The sequence below is a fragment of the Dendropsophus ebraccatus genome, chromosome 10, assembly GCF_027789765.1.
Source record: "Dendropsophus ebraccatus isolate aDenEbr1 chromosome 10, aDenEbr1.pat, whole genome shotgun sequence".
NCBI lineage: Eukaryota > Metazoa > Chordata > Amphibia > Anura > Hylidae > Dendropsophus > Dendropsophus ebraccatus.
Window position 1 is genome coordinate 20,215,661 of NC_091463.1, and position 19,918 is coordinate 20,235,578.

General features: G+C 41.7%; 1 protein-coding gene across 5 annotated transcripts in view; it reads left to right on the top strand.

Moving 5' to 3' along the window:
• Positions 1–12,713, top strand: part of ATP2B3 (ATPase plasma membrane Ca2+ transporting 3) — a 162,858-nt gene extending 150,145 nt beyond the window's left edge. For 3 of the 5 annotated variants that reach the window (XM_069943663.1, XM_069943659.1, XM_069943660.1), the window contains one exon: positions 10,161–12,713. In XM_069943663.1, coding sequence (XP_069799764.1) covers positions 10,161–10,481 — 321 coding nt within the window. In that variant the 3' untranslated portion in view covers positions 10,482–12,713. The remainder of the gene's footprint in view (positions 1–10,160) is intronic. The other 2 variants (XM_069943661.1, XM_069943662.1) reach the window with 1 other exon arrangement.
• The last annotated feature ends 7,205 nt before the right edge of the window (positions 12,714–19,918 follow it).

Genomic DNA, 19,918 nt, shown 5'->3' on the forward strand with positions numbered 1-19,918 from the left:
TGATAAAATATATTGAACATTTTGATAAAATATATAATTCACACTGCTGGGTAACAGATATATTGGTTTTATAATTACAAATTGGCCCAAGTACTTAATTTCATAATGAAAGATATATTAAAAAATCTTGAACACAAAAGAGCAAAGTATATTTATTGGGAGAAAAATAGCCTAGAAAGATTTGTATAGATTTGTATATTTTTAAGTATATAAAGTCTTATTATTAGTATTATTAGTATTATTAATATTCACATAGAAAGTTAAAATGTGTTAATTGAAATTATTACTGAAAATCTAGCAAGATGTGTTTTTATAGCTAATTTACATATATTTTTATTATTATTATTTTTATATTTATTTTATTAGCATTATACTAGGAATAATAAAAAGTAGTAGATATAACTTATTGGGGCTCACTCACACACGTGTATAAAATCAAATATTGATGCATGATGTGCATTGATATATATATATACATATATATATATATATATATATATTTTTTTTTTTTTTTTTTTTTAAATTACATTTTTATTAAATTAAAATTTTATTTAACAAAAATTATTATTTTTCCATATTGTATTCCAAGTTGACTGTTTTTCATTCATATTAAAACCACAACCACATAACGTCTTTTTTGGCCCAATTAACGCCAATTATTTTTAAAATGATGTCCGTACAAAAAAAAACTTTCATCTAAAGTTCAGAAGAAGACGTTGTATGGGCGTGTCTTTAGGCTATGTTCCCACTATGTTGAAATGACGGACGTTATTTACCGGCAAATGGCATAAAACATAAAAAAGGCCATTATTGTAGAACCAATCGCTGTTATATTATAACAATGGCCATTATTTGTATACTAATGGGCGTTGTTATAATATAATGGACGTTATTCGCCATTAAAAGACGTCAGTTTATCATGGACGGTTGTCATTTAACAGCAATAGCAGCCATTATATGATAATACTGTTTTAACGTTGCAACAATGGAAGTTATCTGCTCTTAATTTTTACAATGTGGGAACATAGCCTTAAAGGATCAGCTATTTATGTTGTTCCTGTAATTTCACAGAAATAGTTTTGATTAAAAAAAAAAAAAAAAGCATGCATCACTAAAAGACAGAAAATGGATACATCATATACAAGTGTGAATGAGTTCTAATTTTAGTCTAAAACATACTCTGTGTATGCTAATATAACGTATAGACTGAGGCAGAACAAAACATTGTCCCCTGTTACCTGTTCATGCAATATTGCGCACTGTCAAGTTTCTGTCCATAATGTTGAGTACCAGTAAACTAAAAGGGTTGCCACATTCCGACAACCCCTTTATATATTAATCAGCTGATCGCTACTGGGGGAGGATTGAGATAGCCATGCATTTTCCCTACAGTGGCCACTGCAGGGGGAATATAGTATTACATGCTGGACTTTCTAAAGTCTTCATTCAATGATAAATTCACATGCGGCAAATTTGTCTTGCAGAATTGTCACTTGGTGGCAAGCACAATGGATTTCTGCCAGCCCCATTTAAATTAAGCAAACGGAGGGTTCTCCAGCGACAGAGAAAAATCTATAATTGGCAAAGGGTCATGTAAAAATAAAAAGAAAGTCATACTCACCTGCCCCGTTTCCCCCAGAATTACCATTCCAAAGCTCCCACCTGCCGATCCAATGCTTACCGCTGGTTTCTGTGAGGCACCAGTTCCACATGAACATCCCACTCAGCTAGTCATCGGCCCTGGCGGGTCACAGCTGTAGACACTGATTGGCTGAGTGGGCAGTGCTTGTGGGATTGAGGTGTCACAGGAACCATGATGTGACAGGGATCAGGGAAGGTGAGTATGACTTTCTTTTTTATCCTTACATGTCAATAATTTTTTTTTGCTGGGGATGGACAACCCCTTTAGCTCACAGCAGACCCAGCCTGTTAGTCAAATATTAACAGATGTGACAAGTTCCATGCTCCATTCACACATGGAGTTGAATTTATCTATTTGGTTCCTATGTTTTTATCTTGTACTGCAGTTTTAATAGCTCATTTTATATTTATAAAAAAAGAGAAAAAACACAGATACAAATTATTCATTGAAAACTAAAATTTGAAAAGAAAAAAAAAAAGTTCCAAAATTGGATGTTTGATTTTCATGAAAACATCTTGGAAAAATTTTTTTCAAGATGGTTACAGCAAATCAGATAACATGTCTTTCATGCATGACACTATGCTCTAAGCACATAAAAATTCACTTTTTTTTCTTGAAATGTCTCATTTTTACACGTGAAAACAAATTCTACTTATATAAGGGTAAGACTAATATATCGTGGTTCTGTCATGACTTTGTAAGAGCTTCAAAAAATCTAAGCCATGTAAAAAAAAAAAAGAGAGAGAATATGGCAAAAAGTATAAAAATATAAAAATTCCTGGCAAACTCCTGAATGAGTAAACCTTCGAGTATGGGCCCAAAGTGACAGCTGATATATAAACATTACTTCATTTTTTTCTCTTGCTTTTGCAGCTTGGGGTGCATTCAGTATCTCCTACTAGCCGATAACAGCTCCGAAATATCACATTGTCAAAAGCCATTAACAACCTTTCTTTCCTATCAGGAATCCTTGGAAAGCCATCATGTGCAAAGAGAGCCCTTGTAATAGATTTGTCATCTCAGGCATACGTACTCTACAAATAATAAGAATAGATGTTTCCTCAATTTATTGAGAATTTCTTTAATAATTTTTTTTTTTATTATTACTTACAACAGCGATAATTTAATATTTAAAGGGGTAGACTAGGGGAAAAAATAAGCATTACTTACCTGCTTGATTCCCTGCTGTTGCCATTCCACTTTCTGGTCCCATTTTGACGGGCATATTCACGGTGGCTGAATACTAAAAAGACTCATTCGTCCAATAATTAATTGGCCTTTACACTTTTTTTTCCGCTCACTTTGCCCTTTTAAAAATATAATTATCCCGATTGACAACCTTTTTAAGTGTCATAAAGACTAACTTTTATGACACTACACTTTTTTTTTTTTTTATGTATTCATTTTTTTATTCAGTTATTTTATTACGTATTGGCTAACAACCTCTTAAAGATTAAATCATGGTGGAGTCCGCCACCATTTCACCAGAGTAGCCAAACCCTACATTTTGTCCTAAAAAATGTAAAAACTTTCAACCATTTTAGTATTATTTACTGGCTTTTATTAAAATATTTTTTGTATGAAATCTCAAATTCTATATTGTAAATTGATAGTGATAGATTTGGAAAACGTTTGGTTAAATTCTAACCTTCTAGCCTCGGTAGAGCAAAGATAAACACATATTCTTGAACCTGAAATGAAATCTTGACCAAGGGCTCTAGAAATTTTATGCATTTCATTATCAGATTTTACTGCACAATTTGCAAGCTCTTCCTCCCTCAGAATTTCAATTACCCAAAGGATTGGCGGACTCAGTTCTTCCTTTGCTGGAGCTTAACCTTCAAGAAATGCTTTTCCCTCCTATGTTCTTTTTTTATTTTTTTACTTTTTTCTTTTCTTTTATGCCATTCTGTATTCACCATAAAGCACATTCTTCTTTCAGCTTATTTGCCTATTTCTGTCATCCTATATCTTATAAAACCACTATAGCCAATTCTGTACCAAAAAAATAAAAAAATTTAGAAGAGGCTTTTTAAAATATTTAACTCGATAGCATGTTAAACTCATATTGTACTAATTATAGCGTAAACTCTAAACTATAGATATCACAATTGGGTTCATTAGAAAAGAAATTTATTTTTTTGTCATTATTTCTCTGACAAAAGGCAGTTGAAACTTGAATTCAAATTTAGAATTCCGTATATCAGCACAAAACAACATATAACAACATATTTTTTTCACAAACCACTGAGCCTCACTGACTAAACTGGGGTGGTGTGTTAGATTACCAACCCCATTAACAAAAAACATTTAAAAATGTAAAAAAAAAATGTGAAATATAAAAAAAAATAAAGACATACATTCACCAAAAAAAAAAAAAAAAACATAAAAATCATGCTTGTAGCCTCACTTTTTCATAGTCACTTATCTGGTAAATCTAGGCGTGTTACACTCAGTGTGTCATCAGCTTTTTTCCCTTAACCCGTGACCTCATCTCCTTCATTTCTTCCCACCCTGGGCATGGAAGAACACCAAACCTCCTTGCATGCTACAATCCTTGCTCCACAAAAGGCTGGTCAATCAAAGCTAGTCCCTTTATACAGCAATGATGGGCTTTAATACTCGAATGTTTACTGTGCCTAAAATGCATGATTGGATTGGAGCTCCGGCTCCAGACAGTCAAGGCTGTGTCACTGTGTGGGCTGAATCTCCTTTACGTTGTTTCATTTTACAAGTCACGCCGAACACAGTCATGATAAATATTTTGATCTTTTTCCCTCCTTTGGTTCCCTTTCCTATGGGTCTCAAGTGCAGCATGAGTGCATTTCAATCATTTTTTTTTTTTTTTTTACATTTTTTTAAAAAATATTCATCCAAAATTTTCTTTAAAGCATCCATTGGCTCTTCATGCTGTGCACAGCTACTCTTAATTCACATATTTTTTTTTTTTAGCATGTTTTTGTTGTTTTTATAGTCATTCCTGATCATTCGAATGTATCCATTGCTAAAAGATGATTATTCAAAAAAGAATCGACATGAAAGTCAATTTTTTGCATTCTTCCTGTTCTTCAGACCTTCCCCTCCCGCCTTCTGAGGAACAGGTGCAGTGCCCAAAGTTGAATAAATAGATCTGCCAATCTGTGAAACTTTTTGTCTTGAGTATAAGAGAAGATTTATAACTATGTGCACTTGTGTTTTACATGCGAAATTCTAAATTTAGATTTTAAGATAATTTATATAATAAAGATTTCCCTTAAGGGTGCGTTCACACCTACAGGATCTGCAGCAGATTTGATGCTGTGTTCAGTTATTTAAATGAAATCTGCTGCAGAAAATCAGCTGCAGATCCTGTAGGTATGAACGCACCATAAAGAAGTATTCCAGGAAAAATCAACTTTTCCCCTATCCATAAGTAGAAGATTGTGAGGGGTCCGACCTCTGTAACCCCCCCCCCACCCCCGCCGAACTCCTTATCGGGCCCCGGCTTCTGTGTAATGAATAGAACTGTGGGTACAGCACGTGACCCGTGGCTCTATTCATTCCTACAGAAAGACTCGGTATGCCGAAAGAGCGATGTACTCAATCCTTTCCGTCGGTTCCATAGGGATAAATAGAGCCATGGGTCACATGCCGTACTTGCGGCCCTATTCATAACACAGAAGCCAGGGCCCAATATGGATATCGGTGGGGGGTACAGAGGTTGGATCCCCTGTGATCTCCTACTTTTCCCCTATCCTCTGGATCACGGGGGATCCGAAAAGTAGATTTTTCCTAGAATACCCCTTTAGGGTGCGTTCACACCTACAGGATCTGCATCTGATTTTCTGCAGCAGATTTCAGTTAAATAACTGAACACAGCATCAAATCTGATGCTGTGTTCAGTTATTTAACTGAAATCTGCTGCAGAAAATCAGCTGCAGATCCTGTAGGTGTGAACGCACCATTAAAATAAGTGTCTCACTCCAACTAAGAGTCTTAAAACATGACTGGGAATGTTTCCCAAACCAAAGATCTATTAAAAAAAAATTAGCCATCTACAAATAGCTATTTTAGGGTTATTGCCCTTTGTCAGTACAGAGTGTGGTGCTAGCTGGCTAGTGAGCGGCCCATAGTTGGGGGTCCAAAGTAGTTAAGTTTATCCTTAAAAGGGTTATTCCAAGTTTAGAAAAACATGGTCAATTGCTTCCAGAAACAGCACCACTTTTGTCTCCAGTTTGGGTGAGGGTTCTTCAACTCAGTTCCATTGAAGTGAATGGAGCTTAATTGTAAAACCACGCCCAAACTGGAGACCAGAGTGGTGCTGTTTCTGGAAGAAGACGGCCATGTTGTTCTAATCCCGAATAACCCCTTTAAAGGGAATCTTTCAGTAGGTTTATACTGCTTTAAATGAGGGCAGCATAAACTTGTTACAGAAATGCTGAACAGATTGGTGTTTACTTACATCATTTTGTTCAGCCGTTCTCCTGATATAGTATCACAACAATTGAATATGTGTCAGCAAACACACCAAGTAATAATCCAAAATCACTGCATAATGATTGGTATATGTAAATATTAAAACTTAACTTTTACTAAATCACTTAAAATATATAGACTGTCAGTACATACAAAAATGGTTCAGGACTCATAATAGATGGAACAATACATCAAATAATGAGAAGGAGCAAAATATCTTAACGTTCTGATGTTTTCTAGATCAGCTGACCCCTCATTCAATGATGATAGGGGCTAGGAAAATAAAAGGTCCCTCAGTATAACTGTACATCAAAAATTAAAAGAACCTTGATTCATGGGCATAACCCTAGTCATCCCTCTCCAGCAATCTGGACTCGCACTAGTCTGTCCCTTTCCCAAAACACAAGGCCATTAAAAAAGACAAGAACAGTGTGAATGAAGGTCACATTACCCAAATTGGTTAAAGCTTGTGAGCCCCTTTCACACCAATCTCACACCTTACGCATTTCCCTCCTCAGTAGATACATCACAAGGAGTTCATCAGGAGGCTTGGCTAAAAAATAAAACGTCCCCAGGGTCTGGATGGTAGCCCTAATAGGGACCCGGCACCATGGATGGAAGGCAGCCTTGTGTTTTCGGAAAGGGACAGATTGGGGCGAGTCCAGATTGCTGGAGAGGGATGACATTGGCCCCCAGCTTCTGTATTATGAATAGAGCAGCAGGCACGGCAAGTGACCCGCGGCTCTATTCATCCCTGTGGAGGTACCGGAAAGAGCCAAGAAAGCAGTAAGTATGCTGTACTCGGCTCCCTCCAGCACCTCCATAGAAATGAATATAGCCACCAGAAAGAGCAGAGTAAGGTGGAAAAGTGCTTACTTGGTTCTCTCCGGCATCTCCATAGGAATGAATAGAAGCTATATTTATAACACTGAAGCCGAGGGCCAATAAGAAGATCACCAGGGGGGTGTTTGGAGGTCAGACCCTCGTAATCTCTTACTTGTCCCCTATCCTGTGGATAGGAGACAAGTTAATTTTTCTTGGAATACCTATTTAAATCCAGTATCTCCCAACTAGGAGTCTTAAAACATGACTGGAATGGGAATAGGGGAATTAATGGCCTGTAAGTCTCCATACCTCTTAATGACACTCTCCACAACGATAGGCCTCTCACTAGTCAGCCAGCACGGTGCACCAGTCTCCACCAGATGTACGGCACTGAGCCTATTTAACAATAAAGAGGACGCCAGAGTGTTATGGCCTCTTCTCTCCAACGCTGTCCAGAGTTGACCCCTATAAATCTGTTTTTGGTAGCCTATCCTAAGGAAAGGTCATCTAAAACCCCTTTGAGTAGCCCAATGCAGCTGAATCAAATGGACCTGTAAAAACTGTAAATTAAAATTTTAAATTTTTGAAGTTATTTTAGGTAAAAAATTTTGAAACATTTTAAAATTTAAAAATTTTAAAAGATTTTAAATTAAGCACAAAAATTGACAGCAATGGATACCGCTTGCACTTTTTTGTGTTTTTTATTTTTTTGTTGTTGCTGTTTTAAAGATCTCGTCACATTTCACTGCATTCGCATCTGTTAGGTGTCACATAGTGAATGTATGTTCTTATAAGTAGTCCAGTAGTAAAGCATTCCTGTATGTGTTCGTTTTGTTTGACCTCAATACTCTGTCCCATCTTCTTTTTCTTATTACGTGTTAGTAGTATATGTATATTCTAATCTTCTATACATACCTGTCATAGATCTCTTTATTAGGGGACAAACACACTTGCCGGATCCGCAGCGAGTTCTCTCGCTTCGTATTTGCAGCGAGGCTCGCTGCGGATCTCGGCCCTATTCTTTCAATGTTAGACAAAATGTTGGACAAACTCTTCAGACAAAGAGTTTGTCCCCAGCCCGCCCCATTAACCCCCTGGCCGCCGTAGCATATACTTTACCTGATCCCGGCTCCGGCTTGCTTCGGCGGTTCCCGAAGTCTTCAGCAAGCCGGAGCCGGGATCAGGTAAAGTATATGCTCGCTCCAGTGCCCGCCCGCAGCCACGGCCGTCTGATCACCCACTACCCCCCCCCCCGAAGCCCCGATCGCTCCCCTGCAGACCCCGGCCGCCCGATCGCCCGCTGCGGGGGAGCCGGCTGGGGCTGCGGGGGGTGATCAGACGGCCGGGGCTGCGGGGGGGGCGATTGGGGCTGCGCGGGGGGGTAATCAGACGGCCACGGCTGTGGGGGGGCAATCGGGGCTGCAGGGGAGCCGGACGGAGCTGCGGGGGGGGGTGATCAGACAGCGGTGGCTGCGGGCGGGCACTGGAGCAAGCATATACTTTACCTGATCCCGGCTCCGGCTTGCTGAAGACTCCGGGAACCGCCGAAGCAAGCCGGAGCCGGGATCAGGTAAAGTATATGCTCCGCCGGCCGCGGGGTTAACGGGGCGGGCTGGGGACAAACTTGCAGCAGGGATGCACATCCCTGCTGCGATTTTGTCTAACATTGAAAGAATAGGGCCGGGATCCGCAGCGAGCCTCGCTGCAAATACGCAGCGAGAGGGCTCGCTGCGGATCCGGCAAGTGTGTTTGTCCCCTTACTCTTTATTAGTATTTAGCTTAATTGTGATTTTCTGTAGAATGTCAGTCCACAGCAATGTGTTATTTTGCTTAGGTTTATTTATCCATTAAAAATATAATTTTAAATAATAGAAATTACAAAATATAATAATCTATTATTATATTATTATAAATTAGAATTTATTATCATTATGATGAAATATATATTTTAAGATATTTTATTGCCCAACAAAAGTTATTAAATAATAAGTTTCTATTAGTAATTTTCAAAACTTTATTTGGGCAATAACATATCTTAAAATTATTTTGCCCGGACTTCCCCTTTAACATTTTTTATATTGATGGCCTATTCTTTAAACCAGGGATAGGGAACCTTTGGCCTTCCAGCTGCAAACCTACAATGGCCATACAGGCATGATGGGAATTAGATGGAAATAGTTTTACAGCAGCTGGAGGGACAAAGGTTCCCTATTCCTGCTTTAAACCATCAATGTATTATCAATGGGGGTGTTATCCTGAGACCCCTCCCCATCAGCAGAACTAAGGGAAGCTTCCCTGTAGTATTCGACACAGCAACATGTATGGTTGTGTCTCGTACTGCAGTTCAGCCCGTTCAAGTTGGTCATGATGTTTTGAACCCCTGCCAATCATAAAAACGGGGTTTCTGTTAGTCCCATGCAACTCTGCAGGACTGATGAAGATGGCGGTGTACAGTGGTTAGTTATCTTCATCCAACTCATAAGGTTGCCCGCATGTCCAGTCCCCACTCTACTCACTCTATTTCAGAAAGACATGGGTTTCCCCTTGATCAGACCCCCATTGATTAGTAAAAACCCTTGAAAAAGACTAAGGGGGGGCTCAGTTTGTATAGACATCACAGTGGCTATGTTCACACACCCTTGTTTTTGGATATTTTTTTGTCACTCATTTTGAGGCCAAATTATGGTTGTTATTTTATTATGACGGAGGTCATAATGAAATAACAGCCGTTTATTGGTCTCAAATTGATGGCCGTCATAAATGATGGCCAAAAAAGACTGTGTATGAGCATAGTCTCGGGTTATGTTCCCACTACGTGCGACCATCATTACCAATAGACGGATGTAATTTTTATGTAGTGGGAACATTACCGTATAGTACAGAGGATGGAGTGTCCTGGCCTGTTTGTCTGCTGATCGTAGGGGTCCCAAGGAGAAGGCCTCTACTGATTATATATCGATGACAAAGTGAAATACCTAAAAACCTCTTAGTACCTTTTAAGATATATAAGCATATCACTATGGATCAACATATATACAAGATTAAAGTGGACTGAAATTCTATAAAATGTTGCACTCTAAAGTTGAAATTTGTTTTAATACTTTGTCTTTTGTTTTCTTTACTTCCCCTTCAATTTATTACCCCTTCCATTTACTTCCTACCATCCTCTTATCGCTCCCCCCCCCCTCATGTTATCATTGGGTTCTCCCCCTTTTGCACCTAACCCAATCCTTTTTAGATCCGGGTGGTGAAAGCATTCCGTAGTTCCCTCTACGAAGGCCTAGAGAAACCTGAATCCAAGACCTCCATTCACAATTTCATGACTACCCCTGAGTTTCTTATCAACGATTACATCCATAACATTCCTCTTATTGATGATACCGATGCGGAAGATAGCGAAGAGCCTCCGGGCAGGGTGCTGTGGTCCATTCCACCCCCATCTCCCAACAAGAACAACAATGCCATTGATAGTGGCATCTATCTGACCACAGACACTAGCAAGTCGGCTGCCTCTTCCAATCCTGAAAGTCCTTTGCACAGTGTGGAGACTTCTCTCTAACAGAAAACCAAACTAGTCTTCAGAAAACCATGAGAATTACGAGATAACAGAACTTTTTTTTGCCTCCGCTGATGAGCCGGCAAAGTCAACCTTTTCAGCTTCAAACAGCTTAAAGGTACAACATACCACAACAACACCAAGGTTATCGAAGACCAAATTGTATTACTAGCCCTTGAAATTTTTTTCGTTCTGACATGCAAAGAAGACAGAGGTAAAATAATCATCAGGGGCATTCTGAAGAATCCAAGGCAATCGGCAGCCATCATCTCTAATCCTGAAAAAGCTTTCAAAGAAAATGATGATGTCATCACAGAGTCGGCTTTCTTACTGTTTTGAGTTAATGTCTTGCCCTTCTTGTTAAAATGGCCATTAATTAAAAAAAATCTCTATACTGGCCCAAAGTAATGTATAGGGTGCGTGGAAAGGCTCCACCTTTGAGTTAGGAAATTAGAGCTTCAGAGAAAAGCTCAGTCATTCAATCATTGATTATTTTTTGATGCCACAAAGCCTTTTTGTATTCCTACTGCACATTAGTACCCTATTATGTATTTTGATTTGGTAGTGGTGGGATCCCCCCATTCAGGACCCTCACTTACTGGCCAAAAAGTTTCACTCTGGAGGACCTGGAGTGTCCATATGGACAGCCCAAAGGGGACTGTGTAATACTTAATTCCTGCTGTGGTGGCACTGTAGGGGAAAAGAACATTTGCTGCCGGGTTCTCCCGCAGATTACAGATATTATTGGGGGCCCTACTATTAAAAAAAGGATTGTCCAAAGCAAATTTAAAACATATTATGGCCAGTAGTTCAGTGGAAGGGGAAGTCTTAACACCCCTGAAATGAATAGATAGCCTTATGTTACATCCCACAATACTTTTATTTCTTATTATATAAACTATAAATGGCAGAACCCACAAATCTGATTTATTAGGAGTAATACATAACATCTAAAATTACAAAAAAAAAACTATTTTTTTTGTGCAATAATCTTTAAATGGCATGAACTAGCTAATTCTAAACTATACCGAAATGCAGAGTGAATATCAGAAAGTATAAGGCGTATATTATAACCTAGAGTAATACTGCATGGATCCTATCATCTCTGCGCTCAGTTTTAGGAAAAAACATAAACATTTTTTCCTTTTTTTGCTGTTTTTTTTCCATTTCACATCCTTTAGCCCCTTTTTGTGCCGCCCAGTCCTATTTTTCTGCATGGGAAACCTGCACTGATTTTCTACGAGAAAACATACATTCCCATAGACACCCATCATACAACACATTCTCCCCCCGAAGCCACTTCTATTCATTATAGTTTCAACGTTTGTGCATTTTTATTTTTTTTTTAAATGAAAACTTTTTGGAAAACAAAAATTTCAAAGAAATTCCTCAAGACAAAAATAGCTACGCGGAGAAGGTAAAAAGCATATAGAGGATATGCCGACCAGAGAAGCTAAGAAGAATATTATCCTGCCTTGTATACCGTTCTACTAGCGCCCGGTGTAATGTCGGAATCGGTGGACTGTGAAACGGTGAAAAAGAACTTGTTCTACTTGCAAGCTAGCCAAAATAAGGTGATGCCTCCAGCCCCACATTTTTTGGATGCCACCTAGAACTATATAGAGAAAAAAAATATTTAAAAAAAATTAAACTTTTTCATTAAATATAAGCCATGGGAATTCCTGCATTTGAAATTGAAACGCCTGCTTTCTTTTTACTAGGCTCCACGGGTATTGCACAAAAACAAGGCATTTAGGTCACAGTTGCCGGTTCCCGCAAGGTGAATAAAAGTCTGTTTCTGTAGCCTTGTGGAAGCGATATAATACTAATCAAAGCATTATAAGAAAAAAAAAAGAAAAAAAACAACCACGATAAGGTCATTTTAGAATTTTTTTTCTTTTCTTGAAACATCTGTGTAATACCCATGGTGACACTCAGAACTACCAGCTCTAGATGGTTTAAGCCATTTCTTTATGTTGAAAGACCGCAACCAAGTAGCTGCTTAACTAATATTAACCGTAATTTAAAAAAAAAAATTAAAAAAAGAGAAAAAAAAATCAAAAAGTAAAAAGATGCAACTTTGATTCTTTCAGCATATGAGTGTAACGATATTTAAAAATCAAAAAAAAGAAAGTGGTGTTTAATTTGAAAATGATACAATGTGTAATATTACCGTTCATTTGCAGGCTTCTTTTCATTATATATTGTAGATATATTGATAGAACAAATGAATACAAAGAATTATATATTTAAAAACCAAAAAAAGAAAAAAATACAAAAAAAAAAATTAACAAAAAGCCACTACTGCTGTATAAACCTGCCAAATGTAAGCGTGCTTTGCTTATTATTTTATGGGGTGGGGAGGTAGGCGGGGGTTGGGAGCAGTGCAATATGTCTATGCCGTCTTTTTTTTTTTTTTTTCTTTTTTTTCTTTTCTTTTTCCTTTTTTTTTTTATAAAGAGAAATGCTTGTACATTTTTCAGGGTGGAGCTTAAAAACTCATATTGGGAGGCCTCCCTGAAGCATAATACTGTATTGAATGGCTGATTTTGTTTAAATTGCTACACAATGTTAAAATTTTACCTGCCTGTTATAAAACAAAAAGTTATATATGAAAGAACAACACCCTGTATAGTATATACAAGTCTGTATTGGAATTTCAAATTTAAATAGGCAAAAACTTTGTCTGTATAAAAAAATATGAAACTATTCTACAAGCTCAGTTTCGATGACGTGTGTTTTGTTCTATGCAACCCTTTATATACTGTAGGTATTATATGACATTTTACCCATTAGGGGTAGCGTCACACGTACCATATCGCACGCTTCGAGTTCTCTGTTAGCCACTGCCTACTAAACCCAGCAGCTAAAACAAGCTAAAACATTACTGGTCCACACTCCTGCCTGCTTCTTAGCCTCCCAGGTCACTTACATCCCACTCAGCCAATCAGTGGCTGCGACGGGCCAGCGCACGGATTGGACTGAAAGCCGCAGCAAGAATGCAGAGCCATAGGCTATTAACACTACAGAGTATCGCAGCGAATTTTGTGTGTAACCTGCTGTGATACTATACATGTGAAGTACCTCTTTAAGGAGAGACCTATTTAAAGGGGTACTTTTTTTTCACTATGGCGGGGTTCAATCGCTGGGGGCTGCATCACGCTGCTCCAGTCCCCTAATTTCTGGCCACTTCCTGGAGACGGAGCTCAAGATGTGACGTTTCAAACCCACTGAGCCATTCAGTGGCAAAGGCGGGACCCCGCTACAGCCACTTAATGGCTGAGCGGCCCTGAAACGTCACATCTTGAGCCCCGTCTTAGACCAGGAAGTGGCCAGGGACCAGGGGAGGTAATGTGGACTTTTCGGAGATATATAGCAGCTGTTTCATGTGCATGTGCACTTCATCAGACTGCAAGTGTGGGAAACAGCTGCTACGTATTTGCTTGCATAATTTCAAATTTGCACCATTAAAGGGGTTGTTCAACTATCAGCTGGTGTTGTGTCTAAGGCTTATCTAAATATCCCTGCAAAGTTTCGCTGCTATATGATCTTTTTTTGTGGCTTCTGTGGAACTGTTCCCTACCATCCATATTCTCTTCCTGTTTCATATTATGTTTGCCTGTGAGGGCTAAAGCTAGCAAGCATTCCTTGTGTGCAAGCCAGCCCCCTCAGTAACGCCCACTGCTGCTAAGCCATCCCCCTCGGTAACGCCCACTGCTGCTAAGCCAGCCCCCTCAGTAACGCCTACTGCTGCTAAGCCATCCCCCTCAGTAACGCCCACTGCTGCTAAGCCAGCCCCCTCAGTAACGCCTACTGCTGCTAAGCCAGCCCCCTCAGTAACGCCCACTGCTGCTAAGCCAGCCCCCTCAGTAACACCGACTGCTGCTAAGCCATCTCCCTCAGTAACGCCCACTGCTGCTAAGCCAGCCCCCTCAGTAACACCGACTGCTGCTAAGCCATCTCCCTCAGTAACGCCCACTGCTGCTAAGCCAGCCCACTCAGTAACACCCACTGCTGCTAAGCCAGCCCCCTCAGTAACGCCCACTGCTGCTAAGCCAGCCCACTCAGTAACACTCACTGCTGCTAAGCCAGCCCCCTCAGTAACGCCCACTGCTGCTAAGCCAGCCCCCTCAGTAACACCCACTGCTGCTAAGCCAGCCCACTCAGTAACACCCACTGCTGCTAAGCCAGCCCCCTCAGTAACGCCCACTGCTGCTAAGCCAGCCCCCTCAGTTATGCCCACTGCTGCTAAGCCGGCCCCCTCAGTAACACCCACTGCTGCTAAGCCAGCCCCCTCAGTAACACCCACTGCTGCTAAGCCAGCCCACTCAGTAACACCCACTGCTGCTAAGCCAGCCCCCTCAGTAATGCCCACTGCTGCTAAGCCAGCCCCCTCAGTAACGCCCACTGCTGCTAAGCCAGCCCCCTCAGGATATCATATCACACAACCCAACAGACACCCCACAGCCCCTCCTGCCTCAGCCTGCAGAGGGAATGTGACCATCACACAGTGACTTATCAGCACCTGGGAAAGCTGGGTACTTGCCTGTGTGAATCAGACAGAAGGGCATAAGTGTATATGTTATTCCTGCACAGGCTTTTATCACAGTTGGATAATTGTGATCTTATAACAACATGGAGATAGAAAGAGAGCTAGATATAGAGAGATAGAAAGCTAGATATAGAGAGATAGCAGGAAATCGAGAGACAGAGAAGGGGGAGGGTGAAGTGTGTGACAGAGAGTGAGGTGAAAAGGGATAGGTAGAGAATAGACAGAGAGAGGGATGCAAAGATACAGAGAGATAATAATGCACTTCTTGATAACAACCACCCAACCTTTCCAGGTGCTGATAAACCAAGCTTAGAAAGTAGTCAGAATTACAGCCACTCACAGCAATTAGGATGAGATAAAGACATGTCTGCACCTAGGAAAGCAGGGTGATGTACAGTGTGCACTAACACCTCACTTTCTGTCTCTGCCCCTTCTCTCTGTCTCTCCATGTCCTGCTATCTGTGTATATCTCACCCTATAAACCTCTCCCCCTCACACCCGCTCAGCACACATGTTATGCCGTTAGCCTCCGTGTCATAATGACACCCTATGGGCAGCGCGCGCGCCGTATCTCTCGGCTCTGAAGAATGAGCATGTTCATTCTTTTTTTTTTTTTTTCTTTTATATATTTTATTTTTCCAACAAGATACATATTATACAAAAACAAAACAAATCATCAATACATACAAGCTTATTAAGACCCCCACATAGCCACCCCCCTCCCTTACCCTTATCCCCTACCCCCACCCACCCCGCCGAAGGTACAACAACAGAACAGTGTTTCCCTTTTCACAATATTATCATTTCCAATTTACTGATTTACTTCTGGGCAAATCAAATTTCTTATTAACAACAATCTGACGTAAAAACACCATCTTAGTACTTTTTTTCACAGTTTTTTCCCCCCTTTTAATCTCTCCAGAGTCCCCCAAGATAGCAAGAAGCGGAGAGGGTGCCAATTTAATTGCAAATGCTTCATTAGTTCTATTATACACTTCTAACCAGTAATTTTAAATCTGTGGGCAAGCCCAAAGCATATGCAAAAAATCAGACTCCTCAGAGCCACATCTAGGACTTTTTCCATCCCTCCTTACCCTGATCTTATATAAAAAAGTTGGAGTGTAGTAGAACCTATGATTTATATGAAATTGTATTAACCGGTGATTGCCCGACCTGGACACCATAGCAACATTTTTATAGATCTTACTCCATTGTTTTTCACTAATAGGCCGCAGACCTTTCACCCAGCTCTTCCTGCTGCTATTATTACTTACTTCTACTGTTCTTTTTATATAGGAATAAATATAAGAGACAATTTTCATTTTAATTGTTCCCTTAACCATTTGCTCAATCGAGGTATCCAGGTCAAACTCCACCTTCTTTAACCATACTGTATTTTCCAAAGCGTGACACAGCCTGGCATAATCGTACCATACATTATCCGCTAACTCATATTCTCCCCTAATCCTATTCCAATCTTTAATTTGGCCTCTTACATAAATATCCCCCAACTTTAGAATTCCTTTTCTCATCAAACTATCCAGCACCCCTATTCTTCGTACCTCTTGAATACCGTCATTCCACCATATTGGGGTAAACTCAAAAACTGATTTAAGATTTAATATATCCTTCAACATCTCCCAGGCTCTAATTGCAGTCACTACCAGGGGTTGGTTTCCCTTAAAGGGGTACTCCAGCGGGGGGGCACTTTTTTGCTGGGACCGGGGAGGAGGTGGCCGAGGGAAAAGACGTCCACTCGCCTCCCTGGCTCCAGTGGCGGGTCCCGCATCGCGGCGCTCCGGTGCCCGGCCGCTTCCGGGTGTCTTACGTGGGCCCGAGCAGTGAAGTGGCGTTTTTTTACTTTATGTGCGAATTATCTTTTTTTGTGGTTTAGGCGTTTTTGAGTGCTGAACTTATTTTTTTCCTCTGCCATCATATGACCTAGTTGCTGGACCACAAAATGTGACAAAAATGCCAGTAAAAAACAGCATACACACGGCAATGGTGTTTTTGAGACAACCAGAATCCCATTGAAGTCTATGGGAGAAAAACAGTTTTCCAAAAATAAACGCCACACCCTCAGCATGCTGCATTTTGGAAAAACCGCCACAAAGCCTCAAAAATGCCAGAGAGGTGAGAAAAACACCACCCCAAAAAAAACGACAAGTGTTTAAGGCAGATCATAAACTTCCATTGCCCTCCAGCTAACATCAGGCCGCTGGCATTTTTCCAAGACTTTAAGGCAGTGTGAAGCCAGCCTACCAGACACTTATACAGCTCCTCAGCAGTGCCATACAAGTTTGGCGTGGGAGGAGGCAAAGAGATACACTGAGAGTCTGTAAGTTTTAGATCTCACCCCACAGCTTGCACTGCATAGTACTGCTCTATAATGCTCTCCCTGCTGCTGCTTAGCAGGCTGCGTACAGAGACACAGGGAAGTAGGATCCCCTCTTCTGTGTGTATGCAGTGTATGGGAGACATCATAGAATTACACAGGGCAGCTTATTTAGAAAAAAATTAAGGAAACAATGGTATGCTACAAAGAAGCACTCCTATGTTTTTTGGCCCATATAATGCACAATCACCACCCCTATTCCTGCTTTGTTATCTGTTTCATCCCAGCTCATCTGTATTACTCCACCTGGGTCATGTGACCTCTGATCAGCCGCCATCTTGACTCTCACATTGCAAACTGCATTCACCCCTTATCAAATCTATCAATCCCATGATGCACCACATGGGCAGCTAGAAACATCTCCATCTCTACCTGCTGGGAGGGGGAGGGTAATAATCATTTCTATATATGCCATGGCCTGAAGTGCTAGATGGCAACAGCAACTGGGCTTCTGGTATTTTCACTAGGACACTTGTCACCATGGCCAGAGTGGTGATACCCACCCACGCAGGGGTGATTCTAGCCTCTCTGCTGCCCGAGGCGAACTATAGGATGACGCCCCCCCCCCCCCCCGGTCAATCCGCCCACATTATAATCCACTACTGCCCCCCCCCAACTGCTGTCCCCAATAAACATAATGTTTGGTCCCTTGCTGCACAGAGGATGTCAGGAGAGAAGGGGGCTGATCTTATAGGGGAGGTCACAGCAGCACAGAGGAGGTCAGGAGAGGAGGGGGCTAATCCTATAGGAGAGGTCCCAGCAGCACAGAGGATGTCAGGAGAGGAGGGTGCTAATCCTATAGGAGAGGTCCCAGCAGCACAGAGGATGTCAGGAGAGGAGGGTGCTAATCCTATAGGAGAGGTCCCAGCAGCACAGAGGATGTCAGGAGAGGAGGGTGCTAATCCTAGAGGAGAAGTCCCAGCAGCACAGAGGATGTCAGGAGAGGAGGGTGCTGATCTTTTAGGAGATGGTCCCCCTCTTCCCCCCCCTTATAGATGGACCCCCTCTTCCCCCCCTTATAGATGGTCCCCTCTCCCTTATAGATGGTCCCTCTCTCCCCCCCCCCCCCTTATAGATGGTCCCCCTCTCCCCCTCCCTTATAGATGGACCCCCTCTTCCCCCCCCTTATAGATGGTCCCCTCTCCCTTATAGATGGTCCCCCTCTCCCCCCTTATAGATGGTCCCCCTCTCCCCCTCCCTTATAGATGGTCCCCCTCTTTCCCCTCCCTTATAGATGGTCCCCCTCTCGCCTCTCCCCCCCCCCTTATAGATGGTCCCCCTCTCCCCCTCCCTTATAGATGGTCCCCCTCTTTCCCCTCCCTTATAGATGGTCCCCCTCTCGCCTCTCCCCCCCCCTTATAGATGGTCCCCTTCTTCCCTCTCCCTTATATATGGTCCCCCCCCCTGCACAGCAGATAAAACAAAAACAAAAAACACAACTCACCTGCCATCCGTTCCCCCGTCGAGCCTCTCTGGTCTGGTCCCGGCTGATGTGCGGCTGCCCGGGATGTCCCGTCCTGTCCCCGGCAGCGCGCGCATCAGAGAGCTCCCCGTGCGCCTGTGGCTGTGACTTCCAGTGTACAGGGAGCTCTCTGATGCGCGCGCTGCCGGGGACAGGATGGGACACCTCCGGCAGCCACACATCAGCCGGGGGACTAAAGGCTGCATTCCCACGTTCCGTGGAATGCCAGTACCGGAGACCCCCAAGCCCGGACAGCATCTGTAATTAGATGCTGGGAGCGGGGGAGACTGTATTCATAAGCGCCGCGCTGTAGTAACAGTACCGCGTGGCTGATTCAGTACAGCGCGACGCTCATGAATACAGTCTCCCCCGCTCCCAGCATCTAATTACAGATGCTGTCCGGGCTCGGGGGTCTCTGGTACATGGTACAATCAGTGGCGGATTATAATGTGGGCGGCCGCCCGAACCGCCCATATTATAATCTGCCACTGAATGCCGCCCCTAGGGGCGTAGCTAATGTCTCTTGGGCCCTGGTGCAAGAGGTCAACTTGGGCCCCCCCTTTCTCGATGCTATTGGTGTATATATATATATATATATATATATCTCTCAAGACTGATATTACCAATAATACCAGTATACAGGAAATATTATCACCGCCATACTGTTACTAAACAAATCCTGTTTACTGAGACCAATATTGCCAATATTACCAGTACACAAGGGGAAATATTACCGCCACACCACAACCATCACCACCATATTGTTACTGACCAAATCCAGTATACTAAATCCAATAAAACACAGTACCAGATAACAAGTAACAAATAATACCACCTCATAGTGACTAACACCACCGCTGCTACTGAATATAATCCTCTGTACATAGACCAATATCACTTCATACAGTCATATAGAGGTGGACGCACTGTACACAGGATCTATACACCATATACATTACAGTGCAGTTATATCAAGTGACTCACAGGGGACGTCTTCTCTGATCGGAGTTCTTCCCTTTTCATCTTCTCCA